Here is a 25706-nt window from a genome sequence, read left to right as displayed (position 1 = left end):
TTAATCCTCACCAATCACACCAGGACGATTAAACTGAGTTTTGCAGATATTTAGTGGGCAACCCAGCCAGTTCAAATGAAATTTGATTTGTCACATGCTTCTTAAACTGTGAAATGCTTACTTATGGGTCCTTTTCCAACAATGCAGATTTAAAGATAAGATAAATGTTTTTATAAAAATAGGGTCACTTTATTTGGATAGTCCAGATTTTCCATGGTCATGCTATCTGTTGATAAGCAACTGCTTGCTAAGATTACAGTTAGGGTTAGGTTTAGAATAAGGGTAAGGGTTAAGTTTAGGGTTAGGATAAGGGTTAGTAGATAGTTTGTTGAAACGTTACGGATAGTCTGTAGAGCATCTACAGATGGACTATCCAAATAAAGTGTTACCAAAAATAGAAATGGTGACACAAGGAATAAATACACAATGAATAACGAATAGCAATAACGAGTCAAAATAGCATGGCTATATACAGGGAGTACCAGTACCAAGTCGATGTGCAGGGGTACGAGGTAATTGAGGTAGCTATGTACATATAGGTAGGGTTAAAGTGACTAGGCAACAGGATAGATAATAGACAATAGCAGTAGCGCATAGTGTGTGTGGTGTCAGTATGCATGTGTGTGGGTGTATGTAGTGTGTGTGTGGGTAGAGTCCTGTGTGTTGTGGTGTGAGTGTGTGGGTAGAGTCTGTGTGTGCATAGAGTCGGTGCAAGAGAGTTAGTGCAAAAAATGATCAATGGAGGTAGTCCGGGTAGCTATTTAGCAGTCTTGTTTAGAAGTCATATGGCTTGGGGGTAGAAGCTGTTCAGGGTCCAGGTTTTGCCCACTGGGGAACATTTAGCTTAAAATGTTGATTAAAAACTGAACAAAAATATAAACGCAACACGTAAAGGGTTGGTCCCATGTTTCATGAGCTGTAATGAAAGATCCCAGAAATGTGTCATACGCACAAAAAGCTTATTTCTCTCAATTTGGGGAACAAATTTGTTTACATCCCTGTTAGTGAGCATTTTTCCATTGCCAAGATAATCCATCCAACTGACAGGTGTGGCATATCAAGAAGCTGATTAAACAGCATGATCATTACACAGGTGCATCTTGTGCTGGGGACAATAAAAGGCTACTCTAAAATGTGCAGTTTTGAGGGAGGGTGCAATTGGCATGCTGACTTGCAGGAATGTCCACCAGAGCTGTTGCCGGAGAATGTAATGTTAATTTCACTACCATAAGCCGCCTTCAACGTCATTTTAGAGAATTTGGCAGTACGTCCAACCGGCCTCACAACCGCAGACCAAGTGTAACCACGCCAGCCCAGGGCCTCCACATCAGGCTTCTTCACCTGCGGGATCGTCTGAGACCAGCCACCCGGACAGCTGATGAAACTGTGGGTTTGCACAACCAAAGAATTTCTGCAGAAACTGTCAGAAACCTTCTCAGGGAAGCTCATCTGTGTGCTTGTCGTCCTCACCAGGGTCTTGACCTGACTTCAGTTTAGCGTCGTAACCGACTTCATTTTGCAAATTCTCACCTTCAATGGCCACTGGCATGCTGGAGAAGTGTGCGCTTCATGGATGAATCCTGGTTTCAACTGTACCGGGCAGATGACAGACGTTGTCTGGGCGAGCGGCTTGCTGATGTCAACGTTGTGAACAGAGTGCCCTATTGTGGCGGTGGGTTTATGGTATGGACAGGCATAAGCTACAGACAACCAACACAATTGCATTTTATCAATGGCAATATGAATGCACAGAGATACCACGACGAGATCCTGAGGCCCATTGTCGTGCCATTCATCCGCCACAATCACCTAATGTTTCAGCATGATAATGCACAGCCCCATGTCACAAGGATCTGTACACAATTCCTGGAAGCTGAAAATGTCCCAGTTCTTCCATGGCCTACATGTCATGCTCTAGATCGACGTGTATGACAGCGTGTTCCAGTTCCTGCCAATATCCATCAACTTCGCACAGCCATTGACGAGGAGTGGGACAACATTCCACAGGCCACAATCAACAACCAGATTAACTCTATGCGAAGGAAATGTTGCGCTGCGTGAGGCAAATGGTGGTCACACCAGATACTGACTGGTTTAATGATCCACGCCCCTACTTTTTTTTTGCATATCTGTATTCCCAGTCGTGAAATTGACTGATTTCCTTATATGAACTGTAACTCAGTAAAGTCTTTCAAATTGTTGCGTTGAGTTTTGTTCAGTGTAGTTCAAGTTTTTGATTAGTTGTATGTACGGGATAGGCATGGTATAGATCGTCCAACAAAATGCTTACTTGCAGGTTCCTCCTCGACAATGCAACAACAATAAGAAATAATAAAAGATAAGAATACAAACAAAGTTAATGGCAGTAGAATATACTGTTTTTTAGCATAAGTATAATACATGAAGGTACAATTTATAGTCTAATGTTTACACACGTATTGGGGAAGGGGGGATGGGGGCAAGTGTATAAATTGAGCAGTATAATAAGAGTCTGGTAGCAGCAGTTGTGATGTGTGTGTGTGTGTATCTGTCTGTGTGGGTGTGTGCATGAGTGAGTGGATGTGTGCTAAGGTGTGGAGAATCAGAGCAGGTGGTCAGTCCAGTTCAAGTGTTCAGCAGTCTAATGGATTGTAGATAGAAACTGTATCTGAGCCTGTTAGTATCAGACCTCATGCTCCGATAACGTCTACCTGATAGTAAGAGAGAGAACAGCTCGTGGCTGGTGTGTGTGGGGTCCTTGATGATGCTGTGTGCCTTCCTCAGGCACTGTTTCGAGTATCCTGGATGGGTGAGAGCATGGTCCCAGTGATGTACTGGGCTGTCTTCACCACCCGCTGGAGGGCCTTGTGGTCGTGGATGGAGCAATTCCCGTACCAGGCCGTGATACAACCAGTCAGGACACTCTCGATGGTGCAGCGGTAGTATTTGCAAAGGACCTGGGGCGGCTTGCCATATTCGTTTAGCCGCCTTAGGAAGTAGAGACGCTGTTGCGCGCTTTTGACAAGAGTGGTGGTGGTGTTGTTGGTCCATGACAAGTCCTCGGTGATCTGGACGCAGAGGAACTTAAAACTTGTGACTCTCTACTGCTGTCCCGTTGATGTGGATGGGGGCATGTTCCCTCCTTTGCTTCCTGAATTCAACAATCAACTCCTTTGTTTTGCTGACATTGAGAGAGTTGCCAGTTCACTTACCTCCTCCCTATAGGCTGACTCGTCACTGTTGGTTATCAGGCCTACAACCGTGGTGTCGTCAGCAAACTTGACGATGGAGTTGGTGTTGTGCAAAGCCACGCAGTTGTGGGTAAACAGGGAGTACAGCACACCCCTGGGGGACCCCTGTGTTAATAGTCACTGTGGAGGAGATGTTGTTGCCAAACCTCACAGCCTGTGGTCTGCCCATCAGGAAGTCCAGGATCCAGTTGCAGAGGGTGGTGTCCAGACCCAAGTCTCTGAGCTTGGTGTCGAGCTTGGAGAGAACAATAGTGTTGAATGCTGAACTGTAGCCAATGAACAGCATTCTCACATAGATGTTCTTCTATTCCAGATGTTTTACTGCCATGTGAATAGTGATGGAAATGGCATCTTCTGTGGATCTGTTGGAGCGGTAGGCAAATTGGAATGTGTCCAGTGTGCCTGGCATGCTGGCCTTGTTGTGGGCCATGACCAGCCTCTCAAAGCACTTCATGATTGTTGAGGTGAACGCGATGGGCCGATAGTCATTTGGGCATGTCACCTTGTTTTTCTTGGGCACTGGGACGATGGTGGTCTCCTTAAAGCAGGTGCGGACTAAAGCCTGGGACAGGGACAGATTGAAGATGTGCGAGAAGACGTCAGCACACACACTGAGGAAGGGTCCAGGGCCGGCGGCTTTGTGAGTATTGACTCTTTTGAGAGTTTTTCTCACGTCAGCTTCAGACAGTGAAAGCACCTTGTCGTCCGGAGCAGCGAGAGTCTTCCTGGATGGCTCGGTATTGTCTGCCTTGAAACGAACATAGAATATGTTAAGCTCGTCTGGGAGGGAGGCTTCGGTGGGCACCGCACAGCTGGATTTGCCTTTGTAGTCTGTGATGGTCTGTAGTCCTTGCCACATGCGGCTTAAATCTGAGTCCTGGATGGCAGGGAGCTCTGCCCCAGTGATGTACTTGCCCTGAATGCCTCTGCTGATCCTACAGCAATTGTATGCAGTAATCATGTGCCTATGAACCAGATTTATACTGTTAGCACTGAGGCGGTGTGCCCTAGTAGGAAGTCCACTGTGTGCAGCTCAACCTGCAGTAACATAAATAACATGAGCATATCTACTTCTGCTAAGCTTCCAAGTAAAGCAATGAAAACAAGCAAGCATCCCAGAAGTGCTCTAAATCGCCCACGTTAAAAATGTAGCATAAGAAACAAGTTTCATGAAATCAATAATTTGCTAGTAACAGATGACATTCATATTCTGACAATCTCTGAAACTTAGATAATAACTTTGAAACAGTGGTAGCAATACAAGGCTATAACATTTACAGAAAAGACAGAAATGCCAATGGTGGAAGTGTTGCTGTTTTTATATTCAGAACCACATTCCTGTAAAGCTTAGAGAGGATCTCATGTTAAATACTGTTGAAGTAATATGGCTACAGGTTCATCTGCCTCACCTAAAGCCCATTCTTGTGGGAAGCTACTCTAGACGAAGTGCTAACAGTCAGTATCTGGATAACGTGTGAAATGCTTGATAATGTATGTGATATCAACAGAGGTATATTTTCTGGGTGATTTTAAATATTGACTGGCTTTCATCAAGCTGCCCACTCAAGAAAAAGCTTTGAACTGTAACCAGTGCCTGCAACCTGGTTCAGGTTATCAGTCAACCTACCAGGGTAGTTACAAACAGCACAGGAATGAAATCATCAACATATATTGATCACATCTTTACTAATGCTGCAAACATTTGCTTGAAAGCATTATCCAGATCCATCGGTTGTAGTGATCACAATATAGTAGCCATATCTAGGAAAACCACAATTCCAAAGGCTGGGCCTAATATAGTGTATAATAGGTCATACAATATGTTTTGTAGTGATTCCTATGTTGTTGATGTAAATAATATTTGTTGGTCCATGGTGTGTAATGAAGAGCAAACAGACGCTGCACTTGACACATTTATGAAATTGCTTATTCAAATTACTAATAAGCATGCACTCATTAAGAAAATAATTGTAAAAATGGTTAAATCCCCGTGGATTGATGAGGAATTGAAAAATCGTATGGGATGAGGCAAAAGGAATGGCAAATAAGTCTGGCTGCACAACTGATTGGCAAACGTATTGCAAATTGAGAAATCGTGTGACTACACTATGAAACAAAGATAAATGACATAAAGAATGATAGTAAAACGCTTTGGAGCACCTTCAATGACATTTTGGGAAAAAAGGCAAACTCGGCTCCACCATTAATTTAATCAGATGACGCATTCATCACAAAACTGACTGATATTGCCAACTACTTTAATGATTTTTTCATTGGCAAGATTAGAAAACTTTGACATGCCAGCAACAAACGCTGACACTACACATCGAAGTATATCTTACCAAATTATGAAAGACAAGCATTGTAATTTTGAATTCTGTAAAGTGAGTGTGGAAGAGGTGACAAAATTATTGTTGTCTATCAACAATGACAAGCCACCGGGGTCTGACAACTTGGATGGAAAATCACTGAGGATAATAGCAGACGATATTGCCACTCCTATTTGCCATATTTTCAATTTAAGCCTACTAGAAAGTGTGTGCCCCCAGGCCTGGAGGGAAGCAAAAGTTACTCCCCTACCTAAGAATAGTAAAGCCCCCTTTACTGGCTCAAATAGCCAACCAATCAACCTGTTGCCAACCCTTAGTAAACTTTTGGAAAAAATGGTGTTTGACCAGATACAATGCTATTTTACAGTAAACAAATTGTCAGCAGGCTTTCAGCACTCTTATAGGGAAGGACATTCAACAAGCACAGCACTTCCACAAATGACTGATGATTGGTTTGAAAAAAATTAATGATGAAAAGATTGTGGGGGCTGTTTTGTTAGACTTCAGTGCGGCTTTTGACATTATCTATCAGTCTGCTGCTGGAAAAACGTATGTGTTATGGCTTTACACCCCCTGCTATATTGTGGATAAAGAGTTACCTGTGTAACAGAACACAGAGGGTGTTCTTTAATGGAAGCCTCTCCAACATAATCCAGGTAGAATCAGGAATTCCCCAGGGCAGCTGTCTAGGCCCCTTACTTTTTTCAATCTTTACTAAGGACATGCCACTGTCTTTGAGTAAAGCCAGTGTATCTATGGTATGCGGATGACTCAACACTATACACGTCAGCTACTACAACGACTGAAATGACTGCAACACTTAACAAAGAGCTGCAGTTAGTTTCAGAGTGGGTGGCAAGGAATAAGTTAGTACTAAATATTTCTAAAACTAAAAGCATTGAATTTGGGACAAATCATTCACTAAACCTCAACTAAATCTTGTAAAAAATAATGTGGAAATTGAGCAAGTAGAGATGACTAAACTGCTTGGAGTAACCCTGGATTGTAAACTGTCATGGTCAAAACATGTTGATACAACAGTAGCTAAGATGGGGAGAAGTCTGTCCATAATAAAGCGTAACTCTACCTTCTTAACAGCACTATCAACAAGGCAGGTCCTACAGGCCCTAGTTGCCACAAAGAGGGACTTAGGAAAATTGCAATTGGCACAGAACAGGAGAGCATGGCTGGCCCTTGGATGTACACAGAGAGCTAACATGAATAATATGCATGTCAATCTCTCCTGGCTCAAAGTGGAGGAGATATTGACTTCATCACTACTTGAATTTGTGAGAGGTATTGACATGTTGAATGCACCGAGCTGTCTGTTTGAACTACTGGCGCACAGCTCGGACACCCATGCAAACCCCACAAGACATGCCACACGAGGTCTCGTCACAGTCCCCAAGTCCAGAACAGACTATGGGAGGCGCACAATACTACATAGAGCCATGACTACATGGGACTCTATTCCACATCAAGTAACTGATGCTAGCAGTAAAATTAGATTTAAAAAACAGATACAAATACACCTTATGGAACAGTGGGGACTGTGAAGCAACACAAACATAGACACATGCATACACACACGTACACATGGATTTTGTATTGTAGATATGTGGTAGTGGTGGAGTAGGGGCCTGAGGGCACACAGTGTGTTGGGAAATCTGTGAATGTATTGTAATGTTTTTTAAAAATGTATAACTGCCTTAATTTTGCTGGACCCCAGGAAGAGTAGCTGCTGGGATCCATAATAAATACAAATACAAAAGTGCTGGGCCGTACTCACCCCCTCTGTAGGGCCTTGCGGTCAGGTGCCTTTCAGTTACCGTACCAAGTGGTGATGCAGCCAGTCAAGATGTTCTCAATGGTTCAGCTGTATAACTTTTTGAGGATCTGAGGGCCCATGCCAAATCTTTCCAGCCTCCTGAGGGGGAAGAGGCGCTGTTGTGCCCTCTTCACAACTGTGTGGGTGTGTGTGGACTATGTTAATTCCTTACTGACGTGGACACCAAGGAACTTGCGGCTCTCGACCCGCTCCACTACAGCCTCATCGATGTGGATGGGGGCGTGCTCATCCCTCCATTTCCTGTAGTCTAGAATCAGTTGGTACATAATCGCAAATCAAATCTGCTGACAGAACACCTAGGCTGTCCCTATCAGGTTTTGGAGAAGGGTTACTTAAGCTAGGCCTGGTTTGACGTCATGATTTGTGGTATCTAATTAAGACAGTTCATCTGTGGTTTCATGTATAGCATGGAGGCCATAGTCTAATGTAGCCTTTTTAAATGCTTTGAGCCCAGCAGAGAGCTACATGTACAGTGGGGAAAAAAAGTATTTAGTCAGCCACCAATTGTGCAAGTTCTCCCACTTAAAAAGATGAGAGAGGCCTGTAATTTTCATCATAGGTACACGTCAACTATGACAGACAAAATGAGGGAAAAAAATCCAGAAAATCACATTGTAGGAATTTTAATGAATTTATTTGCAAATTATGGTGGAAAATAAGTATTTGGTCAATAACAAAAGTTTCTCAATACTTTGTTATATACCCTTTGTTGGTAATGACACAGGTCAAACGTTTTCACACACTGTTGCTGGTATTTTGGCCCATTCCTCCATGCAGATCTCCTCTAGAGCAGTGATGATTTGGGGCTGTCGCTGGGCTACACGGACTTTCAACTCCCTCCAAAGATTTTCTATGGGGTTGAGATCTGGAGACTGGCTAGGCCACTCCAGGACCTTGAAATGCTTCTTACGAAGCCACTCCTTCGTTGCCCGGGCGGTGTGTTTGGGATCATTGTCATGCTGAAAGACCCAGCCACGTTTCATCTTCAATGCCCTTGCTGATGGAAGGAGGTTTTCACTCAAAATCTCACGATACATGGCCCCATTCATTCTTTCCTTTACACGGATCAGTCGTCCTGGTCCCTTTGCAGAAAAACAGACCCAAAGCATGATATTTCCACCCCCATGCTTCACAGTAGGTATGGTGTTCTTTGGATGCAAATCAGCATTCTTTGTCCTCCAAACACGACAAGTTGAGTTTTTACCAAAAAGTTCTATTTTGGTTTCATCTGACCATATGACATTCTCCCAATCCTCTTCTGGATCATCCAAATGCACTCTAGCAAACTTCAGACGGGCCTGGACATGTACTGGCTTAAGCAGGGGGACACGTCTGGCACTGCAGGATTTGAGTCCCTGGCGGCGTAGTGTGTTACTGATGGTAGGCTTTGTTACTTTGGTCCCAGCTCTCTGCAGGTCATTCACTAGGTCCCCCCCGTGTGGTTCTGGGATTTTTGCTCACCGTTCTTGTGATCATTTTGACCCCACAGGGTGAGATCTTGCGTGGAGCGCCAGATCGAGGGAGATTATCAGTGGTCTTGTATCTCTTCCATTTCCTAATAATTGCTCCCACAGTTGATTTCTTCAAACCAAGCTGCTTACCTATTTCAGATTCAGTCTTCCCAGCCTGGTGCAGGTCTACAATTTTGTTTCTGGTGTCCTTTGACAGCTCTTTGGTCTTGGCCATAGTGGAGTTTGGAGTGTGACTGTTTGAGGTTGTGGACAGGTGTCTTTTATACTGATAACAAGTTCAAACAGGTGCCATTAATACAGGTAACGAGTGGAGGACAGAGGAGCCTCTTAAAGAAGAAGTTACAGGTCTGTGAGAGCCAGAAATCTTGCTTGTTTGTAGGTGACCAAATACTTATTTTCCACCATAATTTGCAAATAAATTCATTAAAAATCCTACAATGTGATTTTCTGGATTTTTTCCCCTCAATTTGTCTGTCATAGTTGACGTGTACCTATGATGAAAATTACAGGCCTCTCTCATCTTTTTAAGTGGGAGAACTTGCACAATTGGTGGCTGACTAAATACTTTTTTCCCCCACTGTATATGTTAGTTTTTTATTGCTCCCAACAGCATTTATGTAAAGACTGTCCTTTTCATTTGCATGTTACATGTTTATTGGCTTGTACAAATACGCATCTTTTGAGAGTTATGTTAGCCTGTATGCACTTTCATGAATATTCAAGAAAGATACCAATACTATTGCATCCAGATGACTACAGTACATCACATTCCTTCTCTTTTCCTTGTGTGTGCAGTGCAGAAACCCTTTTCACAGAAAAAAGAGCTAAGCTTTCTGATTAAATAGACACATTTCCTTACTGAAAGGAATGTCTGGCCAGAGCATTGTTCACAAAGGGGCGATTCCATGCCAGCGTAGTGTGAAAATATTTTGGGTTTCAGATTATGGCAATTCTCACGTAGAAACTTCACTGGTAGGAAGCTTTTTACATTTGAAAATGGCCACTTTCATGATTTTTCCCCCCAAAAAACTGAGACAAATGCAAAAAGCGTGTCAAACATTCTTCCTCGCAATGAAGTTACTATGTGAGAATTGTGCTGAACAATCTGAGATACCCAAAATATTTTTGGCCTATGCTGGCGTGGAATAGCACAACGTTTTTGACTTACCATAAGCGGATCGGGTCTATTGGAAATGGGAGATGCCAAGCACAGAATGCAAGGAATATTTTGTCCAACTTATTCAAGGACTGTATTGTATGTCCATCTCAAAACAAGATATTTAATTTTTACTTTAACATCCATTGTGATTGAAACATACTTTGGTCCTACTTAATTATTAAAGGCTCTAAAGCCCAACAACCAGGAATAAGGCAATCTTTAGATCCCTCGATACAAGAAAGCATTATTGATAATATCAAATAATAGACTAGATCTATAGCAACAATCATGTTTGATTTCATGATATTACATTGTAGTATGCATGTTATCATCTCAGTAATTAGCTAGTGTTTTCTTTGTGACAGGGTACAGTGTTTGACTGCCTAATGGATAAATATAAAGAGACTTAATGCAAGATGCAGGTAAGCCAAAGGGGTAGGGATGTGCCCTATGCATTTTATATGGAGGCTGTTTGATGCTGCTAATGGTGTCTGGAAAGTGATAGGCCACGTCGGCTCGCTTGTACTTGCACTGAGGCAAAATACAAACTTATTTTCCAATTAAGATGTATTTTTAGTGGAACAGTGCTGTCAAGCCCTCATGCCTAATAATCTGCGATGTCCTTCTAATCAGTGCCCCTCTAATGTAACAAAGCTGAGCTGCGCCTCCCACGCTGACCTGCACTGTCTGTGCAATCGGTCATTATCAATAAAAAGTCACAATAAAATAAGATGCGGAGTGTTCGATTTGGCTGCTAGGGGGCAAGGAGACCCCAACTTCGCTAAAACCATTGACAACTCCGTGTCGTTTTCAAGGGATAGTTAAATGTTATAACTATTTGGTTTTAATATCGTCACCTCTTGAATAGCATAGTCAGAACTACACAATTCCGATTATTCCACATTTGGCTCCATCAGAGTTATACAGCAAGTAACTGCATGCTTTTCATGATCAGTAAACATCAATTGATCATGTATTTTTAGATATGTGAGGGTAGCCAGATCCATTTCGCATGTAGCTAGCTGGTTAGCTAAGCAATCAACGTGTCATTTAACTTGAACTTTTGGAACAAGCTTGACATCGGCAAGTCCTCGTCCTAGTAAAGTGGTCAGTTGGACTACTGTCATCCCCAAGCAAATCAAACAATATTTGGATATCGCCATCTAGTTTATCCCCTGAAAGTTAGCTTGTTAACTAGCTATATTGACGTGATCTGTTATTAGCTAGCTAGCCAATTTTACGTGGTCAATCAATCAAGCCTATCATGTCTGTCAGCAGCAATCTTGATTAAACACTTAAAATCAATGTTGAAAAGGGGATAATGTTAGCCGACTTTGCTAGGCAGGCCTACGTTGGTTGGAGAAAAAAGTACATTAGGTCTACTTAGCACTATGTTTAGCCAACTGTACAAAGTTTCTACCGGTAGCTTGCAAAGTAAACATTATCAGCTAACAGTACATCGGCAAATGCGCCCTTCTGCTGCTTTACAGGCAGAGCCCACAAAGGATGGGAAATTAACCTAAACCATACTTGTCTGGTAGCCTGTAGTTCACTTTTATTTTATATCACTCAAATATCCAATTAATGGTAGCCAATATTGAGAGATATTGTGAGGCTAGCCTCACATATCTGAAATGACTTGATCAACTTGACCTAGTTTACCCCATTTGGCTCACAGCAAAAACACAATTTTCTTGTGGTGTGGTTGTTTTAGTCAATTACAAAACTACATTTAAGAAAAGTACAACATGTCTAAGGATTACTTTTCAACATTTGCCTGCTCCCAAGCGTTCTCACTTAGGAAAACATAATATTTTACGACTTCCCTCATCACCTTTTTTCGCAACGGTGCTAGCAGCCATGTGAGTGCTAGCTAGCTACTGACTGGAAAATTAAGCTAGCCAAGACCAACAACACAAACAAATGGACTATACAGCTACAAGTAGTGAGTGGAGTTACAAACAAACAAACAAACAAACAAACAAACAAACTATACTAAACAAGTTAAATGTCTTAACTGTGATTAAATGTTTTTCACACACATGGCTACGTGTAACCTACTGGGACACCGGGTCCCCACATTTCCCACTCTCCCATGCCGAATAGCCTAAAGCCACAGGGCTCTTCTCGCAGGCTCTATTTCCCTACGTGGGAGCATTGTGAACTGAATGTCGGGTGTTTTTACCTGTTTACATGTACATTGAACAACACGGCAACTTTTCTGCATGTTTTAGTATATCAGCATAACCAAAAATCGACAACGAAGTTGGCTTTTTTACAATTGGGGTCAATGGGAAAGAATGATTGTTTTCCCCAATTTGTGGACGTGGTCAAGGGGAAGTCCTTATTACGTGAATATCGTCTCGGAGTATAGATGGAATGTTCAATGTGATTTAGAATGTAGGCCTTTGTGGTTTTGGAACAGGGTTTGCTGCTGATTTGAACATTAGGTTGCACAAAGTACAGTATAATTATTCACTCACCAAACATCTGACAAACTATGATTCTGAGGTGTAATGTCCTTTTTAAGAAGTTACCTTTATAGATCATAGCCTAGTTCTCATCAAACTTAATGTTTAATGAAGTGTTGTTCAGTCTTTCTCACATGCTTAGCCAACATTGCTCATATTGGAGTTTAGCATGATTTGAATGTTGCTGATTAAAACAGACTGCCCTGGAGTTGGCTGGCTAAGTCCTGCAGAATGTCTTTGTCTCACCTGTCACATTCTTCTCCACTCTTCTGGACTTGTATTTTCTCGCTGTGGAAATGCCTTGGAGACAGTGTGCTGACAACTACAAAGGAGCCTAATGGAACCGAGCCCTGAAAACACAGAGGCTTATTCAGAACCACACTGATTTAATGGTTCTTTTTTTGTTCAGTACCCAAATAACCTGGAGGCTACAGACAGGGCTGGGATGCTGCTTGCTGAATATGGTACCATTCTCTTACATCTTGTTGTCTTACCTCTCTGGACAACCTGTTGAAGCATGACAGAGAAGCTGATATGTATGTCAACTAGGGCTGTCCCCGAGTAAAAAAAATCTTGCTCGACCAAGAGTCATCTGTTCTTTAGACGAATCGATTGGTTGACATTTTTTTACGTGTATTTTTCCATATATAGGCAAGCCCTATGTTTGATTAAATCAACTATATGTAGGCTACTGAGCTTGTCTGATGCTTTAAGCACTGCGATTAAAAAAAATTAAGACACAGAAATCAATATAGCCTAACCAGAAGAAAAAAACCTGTTCTCCTATCGCTGCCTGCTGCTGCTGGCCTTCGCAGATTCTGCCGTTACGCTCCTGAAGTTGCCGGTAATAAGCTACACCAGCGTTCGGCAACCTTTTCAATTTGGAGTGCCAAGTTATCATATCATTTCTACTGATCTGCATGCCAGTTCATTTATTCATTTATAATAAAGTCTTCATATCTCAAAATGTATGTCATGTGGTTAATCAAAATTATATCTAAATGAAAATGATACAAATCTAAAAATAACTTCTATTGCCAACATAAAGCCAATAAATAAAAACATTGCAGCCCGCAGGTAGAAAATATCCTGATAAAAATAAATATCCTATAAATCACATTGGCTACGCATGGAACTTGAAACATTGTGTCAATTATTGTATTAACTTGGTCCGGCCCGAAGCTTGTGCTAGCAAAATTGCAAAATTGTATATAATATTCTGGACCCTCAGAGTTTCCAGGGCCAGTGAGCTCCGGACAGACCGACACAGCTGTAGGCTATTTTGCGCAAGGGAAAATGAGTAATCAGGTAGACCTACACTATATATACAAAGGTATGTGGACACCTCTTCAAATTAGTGGATTCGGATATTTCAGCCACACCTGTTGCTGACAGGTGTATAAAATCAAACACACAGCCATGCAATCTCCATAGGAAACATTGGCAGTAGAATGGCCTTACTGAAGGGCTCAGTGACTTTAAACGTGGCACCGGCATAGGATATGCCACCTTTCAAACAAGTAAGTTCGACAAATTTCTGCCCTGCTAGAGCTGCCTCGGTCAACTGTAAGTGCTGTTATTGTGAAATGGAAACGTCTAGGACAGGGGTGTCAAACTCATTTTAGCTCAGGGGCCACATGGAGGAAAATCTATTCCCAAGTGGGCCGGACCGGTAAAATCATGGTATATATAACTTAAAAACAACAACTTCAGATTGTTTTCTTTGTTTTAATACTATCAACATAAAACATAAAGCTGGAGCCTGAGGACAGTGTGTCCAAAATAGTACAAGCACAACATCACTATTAATCATAAAACACCTCAAGTTTATTTGAAAATTCTAAAGAAAAAGAACACACAAACACACAATGCCTCAGTGATTCACAGAACAGTTTCACAGATCACAGAACTAAATCAGGGTGTCATTTCTCAGGCAGAAATGTAGATACAAATAATGAAATCCTGTTCCCCAAACAAGTGCAAGAACCACAGAGTCAAGAATAGGTTAAATATACAAATAAAATAAAAAATCAATTAAAAACAATAGCACATTAACATAAAAACATATAAACATAAAGCTGGAGCCTGAGGACAGTGTGTCCAAAAGCACAACATCACTATTCATCATAAAACACCTCAAGTTATTTGAAATTCTGAGGACAAACAACACACAAACACACAATGCCTCAGTGATTCACAGAAGTATATCACAGAACTATATCAGGGTGTCTCATGCAGCACTTTAAGTGGGGTTGCATAGTTTATTTGACTCCTGATACCTGGCATCTTTTAGCTTTCACCAGCGCATCAATATCAGGCGTCACATCCTGAGTGGCAGCCAACTTCAGGATGTGATTCAAGTGCTTGTGCGTGAGCCTTGAGCGCAGCTTTGTTTTATTTATGCTCATTACAGAGAACTTGCTCACAAAGATATGTGGTTCCAAACATGCACAACCGTTTTGCAGCGAGGGCTGTCAAGTTGGGGTAACCTGGCAAGAGATTCTGATAAAATGTGTCCAAGCCAGCTGCGGCAAATTTGCCCTTCAAATCCGAGTCACACTACAAGTATATTATTTCAAGTTGGATGCTGACGGGCAGATCAGAGGGATTCACGGTTAATGGCGAACAAAAAACGTTGAAGTCTTTCTCCAGTACACCAAAAATCTGAAAGCGTTGCTCAAACTCCCTTAACAGTCCCGTTATTTTATCTTTGAACCACTTCATGTCTGCCACATGTTGGGTCGCGCACACATTTTTCAGACAGGGGAAGTGAGCTGCATCACCACCGGCGAGTTGCGTCTCCCACAATGACAGCTTCAACTTGAAAGAACGTATGCTGTCATAATACTGCGTGGCAACTTTGTTGCACCCTTGCAGCTGTTTGTTCAAGTTATTCAGGTGCTCTGTAACATCCACCATAAATGCAAGGTCCTGCATCCATTCTGCGGAATGAAATTCTAACACTGGTTTGCCCTTTTCTTCCATGAACTGTTCAATTTCTTCTCATAAATCAAAGAAACGCCTCAGCACAGCACCTCGGCTTAACCATCTTACCTCAGTGTGGTATGGCAGGCCATAGATGTGGTCTTTCTCTCTGAGAAGGCTGTCAAACTGACGTTTGAATCAGGCTTCTGGATCGGATTAAATTAACAGTTTGGATGACCACCTTCATGACGTTATCCATCTTTAATGACTTGCAACACAAAGCCTCCTGGTGCAAAATACAGTGAAAAGTCCAAAAATCACGTCCTCCATTTGCAGATTGCACTTTCTCTCTGAACTTTGTCACAACGCCTGCTTTTTTCCTGATCATTGAGGGCGCACCATCTGTAGCCAGGCTGACAGCGCGGGACCAGTCCACTCCGACCCTGTCCAGCGCGCTGACGAGTGCAGTGAAAATATCAGCTGCTGTCGTTGTATCTGTCATCGGCACCAACTCCACGAACTCCTCGGTGACGGTCAATGTGTCATCAACTCTGCGGATGAAAATGGCCAGTTGTGCAACATCTGTAATGTCCGTGCTTTCATCAATTGCAACCGAAAACGCAATAAATGACTTTACTTTTTGCTTCAACTGGCTGTCCAAATCCACTGAAAGATCGGAAATCCTGTCTGCAACTGTGTTTCTTGTCAGGCTGATATTTGCAAAAGCCTGGTGCTTTTCAGGGCACACAATCTCCGCTGCCTTCATCATGCATGTTTTTACAAATTCACCCTCACTAAATGGTTTTGAAGCCACTGCGATTTCATTAGCAATGAGGTAGCTAGCTTTCCCTGCAGCGCCACTGATGTCTCGGCTGTGAGTAAACACAGACTGCTGTTTCTTCAGACCCGCCAACAGTTCATTCACCTTCTCTCTTCTCCGCTGTCCTTGAAAGTTGTCATATTTGTCGGCATGAAGACTCACATAGTAGCGGCACGAAGGTTATATTCTTTCAGCACTGCAACATGCTGTGAACACACCAAACATACAGCTTTCCCATTCAATTCCGTGAATAAATAGAAGGATGACAATTTTTCTTGGAACACTCTCGTCCACTTTTCTCTTTTTGACAGAGACATATTGGGGCAATGAGGGTGCCAAAGCACATAATGTTAAAAGTAGAAGCCGTAATAAATATCGCGGGCAAAACAAAGTAGCTCATCCGGACTGGCTGCACTTGCTTGACCTATTTGCTCTGCCCCGGTATAAACAGTTTGCTTGCTTAACACAATTGCTATTGCGCCATCCAGTGGACACAATTGGAACAGCAGTTTATTTTATTGAAAAATTGCAGCTCATTTTTATACTTTACAAAATCATCTCGCGAGCCGGATTAAACCCGTTTGCGGGCCTGATCCGGCCCGTGGGCCGGACGTTTGACACCCCTGGTCTAGGAGCAACAAAGGCTCAGCCGCGAAGTGGTAGGCCACACACGTTCACAGAACGGGACCGCCGGGTGCTGAAGCACGCAATGCGTAAAAATCGGCTGTCCTCGGTTGCAACACTCACCGCTGAGTTCCAAACTGCCTCTGGAAGCAACGTCAGCACAAGAAATGTTAGTTGGGAGCTTCATGAAATGGGTTTCCATGGCCGAGCAGAAACACACAAGCCTAAGATCACCATGCGCAATGCCAAGCGTCGGCTGGAGTGGTGCAAAGCTCGCCGCCATTGGACTCTGGAGCTGGGGAAACGCGTTCTCTGGAGTGATGAATCACGCTTCTCCATCTAGTAGTCCGACGGAGGAATCTGTGTTTGGCGGATGCCAGGAGAACGCTACTTGCCCAAATGCATAGTGCCAACTGTAAAGTTTGGTGGAGGAGGAATAATGGTCTGGGGCTGTTTTTCATGGTTCGGGTTAGGCCCTTTAGTTCCATTAAAGGTAACTCAACGCTACAGCATACAATGATATTCTAGACTATTCTGTGCTTCCAACTTTGTGGCAACAGTTTGGGGAAGGACCTTTCCTGTTTCAGCATGACAATGCCCCCGTGCACAAAGCGAGGTCCATACAGAAATGTTTTGTTGAGATCGTTGCTGGCCTGAACAGAGCCCTGACCTCAACCCCATCGGACACCTATGGGATGATTTGGAACGCAGACTGCGAGCCAGGCCTAATCGGCCAACATCATGCCCGACCTCACTAATGCTCTTGTGGCTGAATGGAAGCAATCCCCGCAGCAATGTTCCAACATCGAGTGGAAAGCCTTCCTAGAAGAGTGGAGGCTATTATAACAGCAAGGAGGGACCAACTCCATATTAATGCCCATGATTTTAGAATGACATGTTCGACAAGCAAGTGTCCACATACACTACATGGCCAAAAAAGTATCTTATGACGTTTCCATCAGATCAGAGCATGACATTTCTTCCCCTTTCATGCTGAGTGATAATTGAAAGGAGAGAGCTGGAAATATTTTTCAAATAGGCTAAATTCAGGAACTATTGTCATTCTCAATGGATGTAAAAACAGATTTTGTTTACTTGCTGCTTGAGGCAAATATTTTTTTTATTTGAGAATCTCCACAGTGATGGTGAGTTAAGACTATCAGAAAATAGTATTAGATCCCCCAAATGGGCACACTTATAGGCCCACATTTGCGCGCCGGCCAGGTAGCCTAGTCCTACTTCTATATGTGTAATCAGGTGCGTCCTTACTCAAGATTGACAGGAGTGCTCCAAACAAAATAATAAATTGACAACTCGTAAATGGAATGAAGTAAACCAAAACTTTTTTCTCACAAGTGTAGCCTAGGGTGTGCGCTCTGCAAACAACGTGTCCACTCCTACAATGACAACAGTAGGACTGTAATAATAAACTATTCAATGCATTAACAGAAATTACCATAACCAAACAAACTATAATGGGAATTAACGGTATATGTACTACTTGTGATACTGGTGTGCCATCCCCACGGCCGCCACAATGGATTAGTCAACTCAGACAGGCGTGAATCAAACAGGTGTCTCGTGTGCCATAGTTTCTTTTTATACACAATGCCTTCAGAAAGTATTCAGACCCCTTGACCTTTTCCACATTTTGTTAGGTTACAGCCTTATTCTAAAATTAATTTAAATTGTGTTTTTTTCCATCATCAACTCAGTACCTTGTTGAAGCACCTTTGGCAGCGATTACAGCTTTGAGTATTCTTGGGTAGGATGCTACAAGCTTGGCACACCTGTATTTGGGGAGTTTCTCCCATTCTTCTCTGCAGATCCTCTCAAGCTCTGTCAGGTTGGATGGGGAGCGTCGCTGCACAACTGTTTTCAGGTCTCTCCAGAGATGTTCGATCGGGTTCAAGTCCGGGCTCTGGCTGGGCTACTCAAGGACATTCAGAGACTTGTCCTGAAGCCACTCCTGCGTTGTCTTGGCTGTGTGCTTAGGGTCGTTGTCCTGTTGGAAGATTAACCTTCGCTCCAGTCTGACATCCAGAGCACTCTAAAGCAGGTTTTCATCAAGGATCTCTCTGTACTTTGCTCCGTTCATCTTTGCCTCGATCCTGACTAGTCTCCCAGTCCCTGCCGTTTTAAAAACATTCCCACAGCATGATGCTGCCACCACCATGCTTCACCGTAGGGATGGTACCAGGTTTCCTCCAGATGTGACGCTTGGCATTCAGGCCAAAGAGTTCAATCTTGGTTTCATCAGACCAGAGAATCTTGTTTCTCATGGTCTGAGAATCTTTAGGTGCCTTTTGGCAAACTCCAAGCGGGCTGTCATGTGCCTTTTACTGAGGAGTGGCTTCCGTCTGACCACTCTACCATAAAGGCCTAATTGGTGGAGTGCTGCAGAAATGGGAGAACCTTCCAGAAAGACAACCATCTCCACAGAAGAACTCTGGAGCTCTGTCAGAGTGACCATCGAGTTCTTGGTCACCTCCCTGACCAAGGCCCTTCTTCCCCGATTGCTCAGTTTGGCCGGGCGGCCAGCTCTAGGAAGAGTCGTGGTGGTTCACAACTTCTTCTATGTAAGAATGATGGAGACCACTGTGTTCTTGGGGACCTTCAATGCTGCAGAAATCTTTTGGTATCCTTCCCCAGAGCTGTGCCTCGACACAATCCTGTCTCTGAGCTCCAAGGGCAACTCCTTCGACCTCATGGCTTGGTTTTTGTTCTGAAATGCACTGTCAACTGTGGGACCTTTATATAGACAGGTGTGTGCCTTTCCAAATCATGTCCAATCAATTGAATTTACCACAGGTGGACTCCAATTAAGTTGTAGAAACATCTCAAGGATGATCAATGGAAACAGGATGCACCTGAGCTCAATTTCGAGTCTCATAGCAAAGGGTCCGAATACTTATGTAAATAAGGTATTTCTGTTTTTTTATTTTAATACATTTGCAAAAATGCCTAAAAACCTGTGTTCGCTTTGTCATTATGGGGTGTTGTGTGTAGATTGCTGAGGAATTGTTTTTAGTTAATCCATTTCAGAATATGGCTGTAACGTAACAAAATGTGGAAAAAGTCAAAGGGTCTGAATACTTTCCGACTAAAATAATCTTAGTCGACCAACAGCCTATCGACCAGTCAACTAAATGGCGTCAGCCCTAATGTCAACAGAAGATAAATGGGATTTCAAGATATTGAATTTGGAAAATGCTAGGTAAGAAACGATCACAGTGGTAGCTGTTGTAGAGATGAATCAATTTAAAAACACTTCATCTTGAAAACAAATGTCATCTTTGGAGATAGGTTAGGCTCACAGACCTAGAATGAGTTAAACTTATTGCTATTCAATCAATTTTTATGGTTAGGCTATCTATCTCACATCTTGCATGTTAGATTATTATGAACAGTTACACAAAATCTTCTCTGGTTTAGAATGCCAGGGGCTTCAGGCTAGACATAGTATCAGCGGCCAAAAATAATGGCATATGTGTGGTCCCTAACAACATTATGATCTTAATTACAATGAGTAAAAAGAGTTGCACACTCTATATACAAGCTCCCAGTAATTTATTGGGTAAACCACCAACGTTTCTGCGTCACTGTGCCTTCAGGGTAGAAGGCACAGTTGAGTAAAGCCTACAGTTTACTCACCGTTAGTCAGCACCTCTACGAACTTTTTTGGGTGCGTGCCAGCTCATGCTTTTTATTACGTAATTATAATGAGCCCCTTCTTTATGGTTTAACCGTTGGCCTTACTGCTGCTTTTAGCCAATGACCACACCCAATAGAGGAAGGCACAATGCTGGCACCAAACATTTTGTGTTTGTGTGTGTGTGTGTATGGTCAGGGAGAGAGGGTGAGCGAGCAAAAGAGGCAGGAGGACATCATATTCAGAGAGTGGGTCAGTGTGTGAGTATAAGAGTGTGAGCTAGGGCGAGCGAGGGAGAATGTCTTTCTCAGCCCTGCATTGGTTGAGGTCAATCTTCCTGCAGTGGAGAAACAACCAGGGTTTGTTAGATAATCTGATCCCAGCAGGGCAGGGATTTCCTCCTGCCTTTCCTGCCTGCCAACTGGAACGGTGGGGCTCCTGTAGACGCTCCTATAGCATCTCCAACATTTCTCATCTACAGTGCCTTGCAAAAGTATTCATCCCCCTTGGCGTTTTTCTTATTTTGTTGCATTACAACCTGTAATTTAAATTGATTTTTATTTGGATTTCATGTAATGGACAAAATAGTCCAAATTAGTCCAAATTGGTTAAGTGAAATTTAAAAAATAACTTGTTTCAAAAAATTCGAAAAAATAAATAACGGAAAAGTGGTGCGTGCATATGTATTCACCCCCTTTGCTATGAAGCCCCTAAATAAGATCTGGTGCAACCAATTACCTTCAGAAGTCACATACAGTGGGGAGAACAAGTATTTGATACACTGCCGATTTTGCAGGTTTTCCTACTTACAAAGCATGTAGAGGTCTGTAATTTTTATCATAGGTACACTTCAACTGTGAGAGACGGAATCTAAAATCAAAAATCCAGAAAATCACATTGTATGATTTTTAAGTAATTAATTTGCATTTTATTGCATGACATAAGTATTTGATACATCAGAAAAGCAGAACTTAATATTTGGTACAGAAACCTTTGTTTGCAATTACAGAGATCATCACGTTTCCTGTAGGTCTTGACCAGGTTTGCACACACTGCAGCAGGGATTTTGGCCCACTCCTCCATACAGACCTTCTCCAGATCCTTCAGGTTTCGGGGGCTGTCGCTGGGCAATTCGGACTTTCAGCTCCCTCCAAAGATTTTCTATTGGGTTCAGGTCTGGAGACTGGCTGGCCACTCCAGGACCTTCGAGATGCTTCTTACGGAGCCACTCCTTAGTTGCCCTGGCTGTGTGTTTTGGGGTCGTTGTCATGCTGGAAGACCCAGCCACGACCCATCTTCAATGCTCTTACTGAGGGAAGGAGGTTGTTCGCCAAGATCTCGCGATACATGGCCCCATCCATCCTCCCCTCAATACGGTGCAGTCATCCTGTCCCCTTTGCAGAAAAGCATCCCCAAAGAATGATGTTTCCACCTCCATGCTTCATGGTTGGGATGGTGTTCTTGGGGTTGTACTCATCCTTCTTCTTCCTCCAAACACGGCGAGTGGAGTTTAGACCAAAAAGCTATATTTCTGTCTCATCAGACCACATGACCTTCTCCCATTCCTCCTCTGGATCATCCAGATGGTCATTGGCAAACTTCAGACGGGCCTGGACATGCACTGGCTTGAGCAAGGGGACCTTGCGTGCGCTGCAGGATTTTAATCCATGACGGCGTGGTGTGCTACTAATGGTTTTCTTTGAGACTGTGGTCCCAGCTCTCTTCAGGTCATTGACCAGGTCCTGCTGTGTAGTTCTGGGCTGATCCCTCACCTTCCTCATGATCATTAATGCCCCACGAGGTGAGATCTTCCATGGAGCCCCAGACCGAGGGTGACTGACCGTCATTTTGAACTTCTTCCATTTTCTAATAATTGTGCCAACAGTTGTTGCCTTCTCACCAAGCTGCTTGCCTATTGTCCTGTAGCCCATCCCAGCCTTGTGCAGGTCTACAATTTTATCCCTGATGTCCTTACACAGCTCTCTGATCTTGGCCATTGTGGAGAGGTTGGAGTCTGTTTGATTGAGTGTGTGGACAGGTGTCTTTTATACAGGTAACGAGTTCAAACAGGTGCAGTTAATACAGGTAATGAGTGGAGAACAGGAGGGCTTCTTAAAGAAAAACTAACAGGTCTGTGAGAGCCGGAATTCATACTGGTTGGTAGGTGATGAAGTACTTATGTCATGCAATAAAATGCAAATTAATTACTTAAAAATCATACAATGTGATTTTCTGGATGTTTGTTTTAGATTCCGTCTCTCACAGTTGAAGTGTACCTATGATAAAAATTACAGACCGCTACATGCTTTGTAAGTAGGAAAACCTGCAAAATCGTCAGTGTATCAAATACTTGTTCTCCCCACTGTAATTAGTTAAATAAAGTCCACCTGTGTGCAATCTAAGTGTCACCTGATCTCATTATATATACACCTGTTCTGAAAGGCCCCAGAGTCAGCAACACCACTAAGCAAGGGGCACCACCAAGCAAGCGGCACCATGAAGACCAAGGAGCTCTCCAAACAGGTTAGGGACAAAGTTGTGGAGAAGTACAGATCAGGGTTGGGTTATAAAAAAATATCAAACTTTGAACATCCCACGGAGCACCATTAAATCCATTATTTAAAAAATGGAAAGAATATGGCACCACAACAAACCTGCCAAGAGAGGGCCGCCCACCAAAACTCACGGACCAGGCAAGGATGGCATTAATCAGAGAGGCAACAAAGAGACCAAAGATAACCCTGAAGGAGCTGCAAAGCTCCACAGCGGAGATTGGAGTATCTGTCCATAGGACCACATTAAGCTGTACACTCCACAGAGCTGGGCATTATGGAAGAGTGGCCAGAAAAAAGCAATTTCTTAAAGAAAAAAATAAGCAAACATGTTTGGTGTTTGGCAAAAGGCATGTGGGAGACTCCCCAAACATATGGAAGAAGGTACTCTGGTCAGATGAGACTAAAATTGAGGTTTTTGGGCATCAAGGAAAACGCTATGTCTGGCGCAAACCCAACACCTCTCATCAACCCGAGAACACCATCCCCACAGTGAAGCATGGTGGTGGCAGCATCATGCTGTGGGGATGTTTTTCATCGGCAGGGACTGGGAAACTGGTCAGACTTGAAGGAATGATGGATGGCACTAAATACAGGGAAATTCTTGAGGGAAACTTGTTTGTGTTACAGAGATTTGAGACTGGGACGGATGTTCACCTTCCAGCAGGACAATGACCCTAAGCATACTGCTAAAGCAACACTTGAGTGGTTTAAAGGGAAACATTTAAATGTCTTGGAATGGCCTAGTCAAAGCCCAGACCTCAATCCAATTGAGAATCGGTGGTATGACATAAAGATTGCTGTACACCAGCAGAACCCATCCAACTTGTAGGAGCTGGAGCAGTTTTGCCTTGAATGGGCAAAAATCCCAGTGGCTAGATGTGCCAAGCTTATAGAGACATACCCCAAGAGACTTGCAGCTGTAATTGCAGCAAAAGGTGGCTCTACAAAGTATTGACTTTTTTAGTCTTATTTCTTGTTTGTTTCACAATAAAAAATATTTTGCATCTTCAAAGTGGTAGGCATGTTGTGTAAATGAAATGATACAAACCCCCCCAAAATCAATTTTAATTCCAGGTTGTAACGCAACAAAATAGGAAAAATGCCAAGGGGGGTGAATACTTTCGCAAGCCACTGTATCTGTTCTCCATCTTTCCCCAACTTTTCCTCTCATCTCACCATCTTCATCTCGATATCATCCATCCCTCCTTCATTTTTCATCTCAAAATCCTCTCAATCTCTCCTTTATTTCCCTACATTTAAATGTTCTCCTTATTTCTCTATTTCTACTTCATCTCTTCTTCTCACTGTCTTCTTCATTCCTTTTTCCAACCCATTTATCCTCTGAGCAAGGAAGTCTGTGTAATAATGTAATGTCTGGTTACACACATTACAGTGCCCTTATTACTGTGTAATTATTCCTGTCATCACAGTGTAACATTTATTATATTATTATTATTATTATTATTATTATTATTACACATTATTTATTACACACATACACACTCAATTATTACACACATATTGATTCAGTGTATTTTTTTATTTTGTGCCTTTTATATCTGTAGTCCTAAACTGTGTGGCTTTGTTTATGTGTAGGTGTCGTGAAGAAGCCATCAATAGCAGCTTTAGCATGTGTTTTAGTCAGTTGGTTGTCTCTATCTCTAGCTTTATCACTGAGCCTGTATTTGAGTCACTCAAGAGAGACAATCCTGAAGATGATGACAAAGCAGAAATGCTAAACGATTGTTAATCTGTTGCTGTGGGCTAACAGCAGATTATCATCTGAAATGTAGACGTTAGTGAGTTACCACCGGATGTCCTCTGCGCTTTGTTTCTCAACTTTTCCAACAGCATGGTGAGCGGAAAAGCAGAACTCAGCAGAAGTGTTTAAAGCAATGCTAACTCACTGAATCAACTTGCTGTATGATTTGTGTTTATGATTTGAGGGAAGTGATCACAAGTTCTCTCAGTTCGTTTGTACCCCCAATGGAAAAGCCAGAGGCCAATGCTTAGATGGTCAAACACTGCTAAAATCCGACTTTTGTTTTCATTTAGGCCCCAAGTGTTTTCAAGTGTAGAATCCCTCAGCAGTTATAGTCACACTGAAATTGCTAGCAGTATACAACAAATGTATAATAATTGTCTAATTTCATCATTGTCTATCTTTGTGTTTTTCCAGATACAAACCCTTCTTCCCATTCCAAGTGCAACCTCCCATTGGATCCTCCGCCTGTGACTTGGACCTCTCTGTTCAGGACTCAGGATTGGTTGAGGGTCGGCTTAGGGTCACCCTCATTGATTGCAGCAGGTAGGATGACTCATTCTTGGTAATATGGGAGGGAGGGGTATTTCCCTATGCATTACAGCAATCCCCCCTTTTATCAGAGAAGATATTAAATAATATAATTATACACACACTAAGTCAACCCTTCCTGTATTATATGTAGTTACTGTACAGAGCACAGTGTTATGATCTTAACAGGCCTATGGGACCATAAGAATGAAATGCTATTTATCATTATTAGTAGTTCAGTAGAATCATTAGGTAGGCCACCCACCGTGTATATTCCAGCCTAGTTTGAGCTACTTGGCAGGTTAAGCTATATCTAAACCACTTGT

The 25706-nt window shown here is 42.7% G+C and overlaps 1 protein-coding gene across 1 annotated transcript in view; it reads left to right on the top strand.

Annotated features, from left to right (window-relative positions):
* LOC123492347 (PDZ domain-containing protein 8-like) overlaps nucleotides 1-25706 on the top strand; it is a 61552-nt gene that overhangs the window by 18540 nt on the left and 17306 nt on the right. The window contains exon 2 of the mRNA XM_045224626.1: nucleotides 25267-25395. Within this exon, the coding sequence (XP_045080561.1) occupies nucleotides 25267-25395 (129 nt within the window). The remainder of the gene's footprint in view (nucleotides 1-25266; nucleotides 25396-25706) is intronic.

This window comes from Coregonus clupeaformis, chromosome 1 (genome assembly GCF_020615455.1).
Source record: "Coregonus clupeaformis isolate EN_2021a chromosome 1, ASM2061545v1, whole genome shotgun sequence".
NCBI lineage: Eukaryota > Metazoa > Chordata > Actinopteri > Salmoniformes > Salmonidae > Coregonus > Coregonus clupeaformis.
The sequence above is the reverse complement of the archived record's forward strand: the minus strand, read 5'-3'. Positions and strand labels throughout refer to the sequence as shown.